Here is a 10957-nt window from a genome sequence, read left to right as displayed (position 1 = left end):
TTTGGGCTCTAGCGGCGTCTAGAGATTTGGGAGAGATCGATCCTCCTCTCGAATTGAGGATCAATTGTATCTTTGCTATTTTATTCATCGACGAGTGGAATACAGTCTTTTCTTGAGTTTTCTCTCGTATTTTCCCGAACAAGTGCTGTTTTCCTGCTGTAAACAGCAGAAATCTGCTGTTTTTCCTGCTGTGGACAGCCATTTGGCTGCTGTTGGTTCGCCGATTTTGGATAGGTTGCTTGTGAATACAAGCACTTCCTATCAAAATCACAACGAATATCTTCATTACTGTTTAAATTTATCTGCAAATCAAAATCACATAACTTATTGCCATTTAAATATAACAAAAATTTCACGTCCAATTTTTAGGCCCATTCGGATCAAAATTGGGCTAGGAAATCCTTTTTTTTTTCAAAAAGAATCTCATAATCAAACCTGTAGCCTTCTTTTATGGTATCATGGTCAGTTTTGACGGGAAATGACTTGTCTGAATCCTTTGCATCCCCATAGAATTGAACTGCAATGGACAGATAACTTGAAATCAGAAAGAATTAAAACCTTCAAGATAAACACTTCTTTAGGAGATATAAGTTATTGATTTCAGGATGGGGATAGAAGAACCTCTCAAATGAGCACGACACAAACTGTTAATAAAAGTATTGCTAGGAACATTAAAGTGGTCCCTTTTACAACAGTTCAATGCATATTAAATATATCACGTATATAAATACACACATGAACTCTCAGTCTCCCACGAAACAAATAATGCAAGGCAAACTACCAGTGGTTATCTTGGTGCAGAACCAAGGTCCGTTGATTGTATCAAAAGAAGGATATCATAATCACATAATTGCATCGATCTCAGTAGGATAAAGCTAAAAAATAACAAATTAAAGCTAATATAGGATTCACATCAACCAATTTGTAAATTAAAAAACAATGGATTTAATTACACATCACATATTTTTGACAAAAAGTGATATTTCCTTAGTTGACAATATCTTCAAGTAATACTGTTCAATTTGCACAATCAATTCCCTGCCAAATTGGCTAAAACAAGTGCAACAATTGCCCCAACCCATCAAGGATGTCCCTTTGATGCTCAAGAAAAATCAATTTTCTCCCAAATGAAGACCAAAGTGGGGACTAAGGATTGAAAGCAAAGAAACAGCATTAAGACAAGGTATAAAATCGCGAATCTATATTCATAAAAGAAGACTTCATCTAGTTTAAGATTGCCAGAAAAGTAGGTTGTAATTTCCGTCTTAGGTGAGGTCTTCATCTTTAAGTAACGTATTTCCTTACCTTATAAAATGCCTAAATTAATCAACATTTCTAGAACTCCTTTATATTTCTATAAAAATTTGAAAGATCTCCTTTTCTCCCTCACAAGAAATTAGTCTCCTCTGCATATCAACAAGAATTTTAGCTCCAGTTTTGCTTGTAACCCTATTCACAAATTTCGTGGCTTATAAAATTATATACATCAATGGTATTTGCTGTCATTTTTAAAAGGTCATTATTTTCTTTAATAGCATTATGTATCTCATTATTCCACCATCAAGTTTCTTTAAATGAATTTCTAGACGCTAGTAAAACTTCTATGCACTGGTCTAATCAACTTTCATTCCAATTTGCTCAAAATGTTGCCTCCTTGAACAACTAATTATGCAAGTAATTTCATATTGCATGCTTACATGTTTCACCATCTTATCTTAGGTGATGTAAGGGAGTCTTAAGTTTAGTTTTTTTTAATGCAACTCTATCTTCACGCAACAGCCATGCAAAACTTGAAGGTCACAACTCTTAATTTCAAGATTTATCAAGAAGATATGATGAAAACCGAAATATGAAGTATTTCAAGATAATTCAATAGTTTTTACTATAAACATTTAGAAATGTAGAAATTTGGAACCACGAAAAACCATTCAACACGCTCAAAATCAAGCATCATAGAATCAATATTGTAAAAAATTTGAAAAAATCAATCATGCATTCAAATTAGAAACAAGATTTAAGGACGGGGAAGAATAATAGAAACAACCAAATCAAAATAATAAAACCTCACAGTCTCACACTAAGAGGGAATAACATGTCCAAATATAACTTCATTCAAACTTGATTTTTTATCCAATTAGCCAAAATTATTTATAGTATAATTTCTTCCAACGTTTTCCAATTAAAAAAAAAAAGCCCAAAGTCAACAAATCTGCACAAAAGAAACAAGGATCCAACACAAACCCATCAAAACCTGCTGAAAAATGAATATAATTTCTTCCAACATTTTCCAATTAAAAAAAATTATCCCAAGGTTAACAAATCCGTTTACAACACAAACCCGTCAAAACCTGCTGAAAAATGATTACTACATGCTTAGCATAACCCTTTAATTAATTTGCTTTTGCCACATATGAATAAGTCAAGGGCCACAGAAGCCAAAAGCCAACACTAAATTAATATAACCATCATCATCATTATCAGTCAACAATTTGGATTGGCTTTATGAATGCTCATCTTTCATTTGTTCTCAATTCTCATCGAGGGTCACAATAAGTGTTAAATCTCTACTTGCAAATGTTTTTCAATAAATTTGGTCCATGATACCTTAACTCTACCCAATTTTCTTCCTAATAGTTTGGCATTAATCTTATTTAAACATCTAATGGGTGCATTTTCTACCCTTCATTGTGCATGTCCAAAGCACATAAATTCTTTTTCCAATGCGATATTTTCAATCAATGCTCTCATCATCCCCCAAATAGATCATTTCTCAAGTTATCAATTCTAAAATTTTCACACATTCTCTTGTCATTCCATTTCAATCACACAAAACTTAGATTAATGACTATTTTTGATGGGGACATCAGCAGCAATTTCGACACATGTACCTTCAGGAGATGCCGGAGATCGACGGCCACGATCATGATTTGTTTTTTTTCATCATTTTATGTAGTAGTTTATTTTTATTTTATGTTTTTCCATTTTTACCCTTATGGGTATTTGGTAGCTATTGTAGCCCAAGGGGCATTTTAGTACTTTACTTTTTTGTCTTTTTGAGGCCTATTTATATGGTCCTTTTCTCATGTAAGAGTTAGTTTTTGATGAATGAAAATTTTGACATTTCATGTTCTCTTCGTGAGTGCAAAACCTCCACGATCTCTTAGTGAGTTCGTAGGAGAAGCTAGATCTCTTTGTGAGTTCTAGGTTCTATTGTTCTTCCATTTCTCTTCTTTGAAATTTCTTGATCTCGTCGTCATCACGGTGGTTCGGGTGAAAGCATTTGTGGAGATTGGAATTCACTCTTTGGATCCCTAGATTCTCCCTACTTCTTCCCCTCCCTTGCTCTTTGCCGCCGCCCCCTCCCCTTGAGCCGCCCAGGCCGCCGGCCTGCAAACCCCACCAGCCGGCCAGCAGCCAGCCAACAGAAATTTCAATCCAGATTTCTTATTAAATCTGCTGTAATTGTGGGCCCCATTTTATTTAATACCCAGCCCCCCTCTCTCCCCCATATGGCCGGCCACCTCACCATTATTGCCTCTCTCTAATTGCCACCTCATTACCATTTAAACACCTCTTAATTACCTCCCCTCTCCACGTAATTACAGTTTTTTTATTTCAGATTTCTAATCTGAAATTTGAAATCAATTATTCCCTCTCACCTCCACCTCCCCAAGTCCCGCCCAAGGTCCAAATTGCCTCTGTCCTGACGTTTGGCTTGCTGCCTCCTCACGCCAGCAGGAATATCTTGCTGTCCAGCACACTGGATGACCACAATTTGATGTCCCGAGTTTCCAGCAGCCTAGAAGAGCCGTCCAACGTCTCTTGCACCTTAAAGGTTGCTGTCCAAGATCTGTCCAAGGCCAAACTGCTGCTGTCCAGAGAAATTCGGCATCTCTTCCTGCTATCCAGCCAGTCGGAAGAGCTTCGGATGCGGTCCTAAAGTTTCCGAGTGCTGTCCACCACATCAAGAAGGGTTTTGGTTGCCGTCTACTTCATCTCAAGCATTCAAACAGCCACTAAAGCTTCATGTCTTCTATTTCTTTGGGTAAACTCATCATCCGACCCTTTTATCTTTGTAGTTACTTCTCTATTGTTGTGATATCTTGATTCATGGAAATCATGCTAATCTTCTCCGCTAAAACCTAGTAATTGGATGAGTTGTGTGAGGGATCTTCTCAGAACAACTAATCTTATTGTTAGTTTAGGGATATTTGTGGAAAACCATTCATGTACGCAACGTTAGATTGACTTGATTGTTATATGATCTTAACTCTTACCCGTGTGATTCAACCGTAAGCTCGTTTTTCCGTTCTTAATGTTTTATCTCGTCGTTCAAATTATTATAAAAATATAATTATTTGTTCTATCTAAAATTAAGCGTGCAAGCTTTCATTACGAAACTCATCATCGCATGTACGTTTCACATCAATTTTACTACCAACGCTCAAATCCACGTACATCTAATTGTGTGTCATATACTTATTATTTGGATATATCGCATCAAATTGTCCATATGGACATGTTGTATCTTTAGTTGAAGAGGGCCCCACCTAAAGAAGAAAATGAACTAGAAGACACTCCTAGTGATGATGATCAACTAATGTATGTGGATGATGAAGAATTTCTTGTGATTGAAGGGTTTTTAGCACTGCTATATATCCAGAGTTAGATTGGCTTCAACACATCTTTCATGCTAGATGCACAGCACAAGGGAAAGTGTGCAATATGATAATCGATGGGGGAAGTTATAAGAATGTTGTCTCTAATCATATGGTGAAAAAAAAACATTCCTACACAAGAGCACCCTACACCTTAAAACTTAACTTGGCTTCATAAAGGAAAAAAAAAATAAAAGCGACAAAGCAATGTTTAGTGCAAGTTTCTATATGCAAAAAATTACAAGAGGAGGTTTGGTGTGATGTTATTCCTATGGATGCCTGCCACCAACTTTAACTATGATCGTGACAATAAGATAAGCATACTATTTATGACAGTTACAAGAACACTTAAACTTTAAAATGCATAAGTAACAAAGTGGTTTGGATGCCAATAAAATATAATATTAAGGAAATGATGGAATTGATAATATAAAATTTAAATCTATCTTCTTAAAAGCAATGCAAGAGCCCCATCCATGGATGCTCTCGTAAATATAGAAGAAAATCAAGATGATGATTGTATAGCAAATAGTATTTAGACTTTATTACAATCAGACCATGACTTGTTTTCATACAAAGTATAAGCATACACAGTGGATTGAATTATTTCAACATTATAATAGAAATTAAAACACAAATCTAGTGTCCAAAATAGAATTTTTTTATATCTTTAGTCAAAGATAACCATTCTTTAAAACACTTTGGTCGAAGTTGGTTGAATTCTAGATAATCAAAAGAGCCTGTATCAACAAACGAGAATTTTGCATGAAGTAATTACCCAACCAAAACATTCAACATTGCAATGCTTTCACCGTACTATGAAAAAGATAATATTTAATACATCAAGGACGAGTCTTCTTCAACTCGAGTAGAATGACATATATAATTATAAGAGTGTCATTTCTATTAAAAAATTTTACTTAGATGACATTTCTAACTTATTTCCTTATTAAGGCCTACTTTAGTAACTAGGGGACTAAGAGTTATAAATTGCTTTCCTATATGTTAGGAAGGGGAAGTTTTTGGAGATTCAAGTTCAGGTTATCCTAGTAGAGAAGGAATTTCCTACCCATGGGGTGGATTTCACTTACTCTAGGTGAAGTGAGGAGAAGAGGGAACCATAGTGGGCTCCAAAGATTGGTTGCCAAGGTTTCCTAACCTACCCTAGTGATTACTGGTGTTCCCTTTTAGGGAGTTTCCAACCGGCAAAATTCTAAAAGGCCATCCAAGTATTGCTACAGTTTGTTCCAGGCCAGACCCAAGCCCTTGAGAGCATCCTACTATCTTCCTAGCCCTCTTGCACTGAAGTTAGACATTGTTCCACGGAGGAATCAAACCAGTAAAGACATATGGCTATTTTTCCTAGCAGTTTGCCTTGAATTCAGCAGGCTGTAATCTAATTTTTTAAAAGAATTGCACTAGAATCCGCCTGGAAAGCAAGTTCTTGAATCCAAAAAATAAATCAGCCAGTTAATCCAGAATTTAGTGGTTCAAGAATAACCTAAACCAGCTTGATAGAATCTTTGAATATCTTAAAGAATGGATATTCTACACCCGGGATTCTCATATTTTTGCTTCAAGAATAGCCTAAATAAGGTTCTCTGATTAACTAACAATTTTCTGTAATTAATTCTATTAAGTTGATGCCATAATCTACCTACTTTTTGTTAAATTACAACTGCGGTTGAATAGTAATCAGACAACCCATTGCTGTTCAGCCATTTGTAAAGGCCTATCAGCCAATTTTCTGCAAGATTATTACGTGGGAAGCTCTCTGGATTCCTGAAAACAGCGGCCTGTTGGATTGAGGGAAACAGCAACCTAAAAGAAATGGGTTTGGACTAGAATTAATAAGTTGGCATAGTTGGAAATCCTGAGTTTGTTGCAATTTTTGCATCCAATGTTTCATTTCGGTTTGGGTATAGAAGCATATTATCTTGTCTAACCTCTGTTCATTGGGTAGTTGGCTGTTAGTATTATTGAGTATAATTAATTGTAATTCTAATCAACTTTTTTCTCAATGTCGTCCTGTTCAACAAATCTTAAGTTATTTGTCTTCTAAACCTATTTTTTATATTTTTATCTTTTCACTTACTTCGATAGAGGTCGTGTATGTTGGAACTTGCATGTAAAAGCATACAACAAGGTACCTCGCTTAGAATATTCTTAAACAACTCAATGAACAAGACATAATGATTATCATTAATGTAATCCTATTGTGATTGGGAACTACATGCTGAGTCCACAACTATGGCTAATACTATTCACTGCTATGTTATACTTTTCATTAATAATTTCAAAATATCTTTTTTTTTTCATATTATGCACCAATTCAATTTTCGAGATACTTGATTATAGAACTTTAAGATCAATAAAATTCACAAGGAGATCCATTCTTTGTTACATATGCTTATCCATCAATTGTCTTATTGCAAAATGCACCTCTATAGTGAATCTTTCTAGCACAAATTGAATTGATTTTCTGGCACTAACATAATTTTCAAAGTCTATGTTCTATTTTTCTATCACATAACTTTATTGTACGAATCATAAGTTAGCTTATCTATGATTATAAAATCCTAAACATCTCTATTTTCTTAAATATTAATCCCAAAATACCTTTCCTCCAACCAATCAGTATTCACTTAGCCTAGAAAATTTAATTGAGAAGGCTCATTGACTAAATCTCAATACCATCACTCATAACTCTTAATATCACAATAGATATCTTATATGCACTTAAAACTTAAGTCATGTATTTTCTTCATAACTAGCCACACCTGTTAATCACTCCATAATACATGTCACTACATTGTTAACTTTAGTCTTCCAAAAAATTCTTCCTCAATACTCAAATTTAATAACCTCTCAAAGTAGCATCATTCTATCTTGATGCCTTCACTTTTAATAAAGTTTTCATTATCTTCATTTTTAATGCATCTAACTTGATCAAAACTTTTAGATATATTACCCATATCTCTTGCCATAGAAACTTTATGTATCTCCTTTTTTCCTTCCATATCACCGAGTTTAATATATAAATCATTAAAAGTTAAAATTTCTACTTTTCTTACTAACCTCTTTTCGACATTTCTACTTTCCTTATAAGTATTATAAACCTTAATAGCTTTTTATTCAAGCACTTTACCACTAAGTTTCCTTATAAATGCAAGATCAAATCTTAAACTCTCTCAAAAATTTCAATGATAAACTTCTAAAATGAAAATATCTTACCCCGAATCAAGTTTTTCTCAACTAGAGAATTTCAATTTAACATGTATAACAAATTATATGGAACAATTAATAAATTTACTTAAAAGATTAACTTCTCACATTTCAAGTTGCATGACTTAGGGTAGTTATTTCTTTGGATCATTTATTTAAACTCATGTGATACACATCCATAACTTCTACCACATCTTGTATAGACAATCTTTCTCCTAAAACCTTCTTGCACTCTTTGAAATAAGATTTTTCTTTCCTTCCGATTAATATATATGATTTGGTGGCTCCGGCTTAAAAGAAACTGCTCATCTCATTACAAGAAGAGTTCATAATTACTAAATTATCTACTGCTCTAATTCCATCACTCTTGTTTTATTTCTACAATAATTAGGCGAAGTTATCATGGCACTTGTGGGTGATGCCATAGAATCTAAAGTAATGGAAAACTTAAATATTTTGAAATTCAAATTAGATACAATCAATAAGCATTGTAGAGGAAATGTTAAATAAATTAAATAACAAACAGCTCTCTCGAAACAATGTATAGATGCATGTAGCCTCCAACACTAACTTCAATGATGGAGACTGTTCATCATCTTTTTGCTATAGGGCATTTGGATAGAGCAAATAAATAGCTCAATATTTGCAATCTTCCTGAATGTCCACTAATATGCAAAGAATTAACTCAAATTTTACTTCCACCCAAAAAAATCCCTTCACATATAGTAATAGGTGACCCCATTCATAAATTATGCAAAGGATAACACATAGGAAAATAGCACATAGTAATAGGTGAACCAGGCAATGACACTTTACACATTATATGGTTGCCACATTACACACTTGTTTTGAATTTGAATTAAACCACAACTAAAAGCTAACAATCACATCATGAATAAGATTATTTTTTATTTGAGTTCAACTCCAAACACATTTACAAGCTAACTTTCACACTGCACGTTATTATTTTTAAATTTGAATATAGTTACTTTAACTGATATATAATTATCATATCATGTATGATGTTATGCTTCAATTTGAACAAAAATTGAAAATTAAAACTATAGTATATCTATCAAATCCTGCGTCTTAAATATTTTATTCAATCACAAATTACATATATACTCATAATATTAATTACAAAATTTAATTAAATTTTTACTCATTTTTAATATAAATTTGTTCACTCAAGCTTTTAATCACCTTAACACAAGCCAAGGCCTTATAATAACGACATGAGGCCCTAGCAACATAAGGGTATTGACTAGTATAGGCATAAAATAACCATCGATGGATTGAATTTGATATAATGAGAGTACATATGCTTTTTATCATTTAATTTTGTCTCTATTTCTACCCAAGAAATATGGCATTAGTTATAATTACCATGATTAATTCAATTTAATTGAACAGGAAGTAGCATCAATAATATTTGAAGTATATAAGACAACAAAAAAGGGACAAGGATCATCCAAAAATTTTACCATTTTACCAAAGGTCCAGTTGATATTAACTCTTCTAATCATTTGGCATATCCTAAATAGTGTGCAACTTTATAGTTTATTGAATTTTGAAACCCAACCCAATGGTGTTTATGAGAAATTTAAAACTCACAGGATTAGATAGATAAGGATGCATACCAAAGAATGAAGGATAGAAATCAAAATGATTAATAATATCAAATAAAATCATTTCCAAACTTCATCAGCATTATCCCAACTATTTTGTAGCTAGCTTTAAATAATGGCCAATGTAAACCTTAAAATAAAAATGTGATGGAAACTCCGATTTACCTAAATCTTTGTAAACATATGTTAACCATATTCTTAGCCTAAACCTTATTCTTCCTATTCACTTCACTTTTTTTTTTCAAACTCCCCACATTTTTGGTGCTTCTATTTCTACCATTTTACAAGCAAAAACAACCACAATTGATTTCCACAACCTTATCAACGATAGTTGTTATCCCAATATGTGCACTTTCTCCTTTTTAACTTGTTCGCATCTGCCTTTCTCTTTGTTGTCTTACTTGTTTGCCGCATCATTCTTTCCCATTACTCAAAATTACAAATCAAGTACTTGCATTATTTATGAGGAGATGGCTACTAAATTCAGTTGGTAATGCCACATTTAATTCTAAGATCAATCCAAGCAACATCACAAGTACAGTTATTTTTCAAAAATATATTATTAGTTTGGAAGGCTCAACTTACACGTTATCATCTTATCAATATCCTGATCCAGTCAACAAGAAAATAGTATTCATTTCATAAACTAAAAGGGAAACATTGGCCACAAAAAGGTACTCGTCATTGTCAGTATACTAATCGCACTTTATTCTTGATTTTTTATGGCATTTCAAATTCATCCTTTCTCGAAACCATCCTTTCAAACATGAAAATAAACCATTTTTAACATCTAAGGACACATGAACACAACATAGAGACCAAAAATATGCGAGAATTATTAATGTATCTAGTTAAGGAGTACTGGAAAGTAGAGAAAATCATAAAAAGAACCAGCGAGTGCGGCATACCGTAGTCTTTCATGAATCTTTTATGTCGATCGTAAGCATTAAGCCCTCGGATATGAGATTGGTATTGCCTGCAACCAGTAACAATAATTCCCTTTTGCGGAAAGAGAATCAAATACACAATCAACGAGCAGAACAGCTAGAACTTACATTTTTCTTTCCTCCCTTTCGAATACAGCCGACTTTAGTGAACCAAGAGACGCCATTCTCGTCTTCCTCCACCTCCAAAACCCTAGAGTACTCCTAAAACAGATTTTTAGTGCCGGGAGGCTGAATTGAATAATGTAATAAATATTATATTACTTTAATATGATTTAAATAATATAATAATTATATAATGATAATATTTTTTATCATATAATATTTTAAATCAAAATTTAGAGATTTTTTTTTTTGAATATTTTTACAATACACATAATTATATATTTATATAAAGATTCTATTTAAAAAAATTTGGAGTTTAAAAGTAAGATGTGTTGATTTAGTAGTGTTTTTAAAATAAATTTTTTAGTCAAAAATTGTTTATTAGGAAAATGAGATT

At 33.1% G+C, this 10957-nt stretch overlaps 1 protein-coding gene across 4 annotated transcripts in view; it reads right to left on the bottom strand.

The window, feature by feature from the left end:
• The window catches only part of LOC110100443 (protein FRA10AC1), a 34538-nt gene extending 23840 nt beyond the window's left edge, over positions 1 to 10698 (bottom strand). For all 4 annotated transcript variants that reach the window (XR_003702165.1, XM_028698887.1, XM_020827949.2 and 1 more), the window contains exons 1-3: positions 10567 to 10698; positions 10420 to 10487; positions 436 to 517 (exon numbers count right to left, since the gene is read on the bottom strand). Coding sequence is in view for 3 of the 4 variants with exons in the window: in XM_028698887.1 (XP_028554720.1) it covers positions 436 to 517; positions 10420 to 10487; positions 10567 to 10622 (206 nt within the window). In the remaining variant the exon portion in view is untranslated. The remainder of the gene's footprint in view (positions 1 to 435; positions 518 to 10419; positions 10488 to 10566) is intronic.
• Between the last annotated feature and the right edge of the window lie 259 nt (positions 10699 to 10957).

This window comes from Dendrobium catenatum, unplaced genomic scaffold (assembly GCF_001605985.2).
Source record: "Dendrobium catenatum unplaced genomic scaffold, ASM160598v2 fragScaff_scaffold_1173, whole genome shotgun sequence".
Taxonomy (NCBI): Eukaryota; Viridiplantae; Streptophyta; class Magnoliopsida; order Asparagales; family Orchidaceae; genus Dendrobium; species Dendrobium catenatum.
Note: the sequence above shows the minus strand (reverse complement) of the source record. Positions and strands in the feature narration are given on the sequence as shown.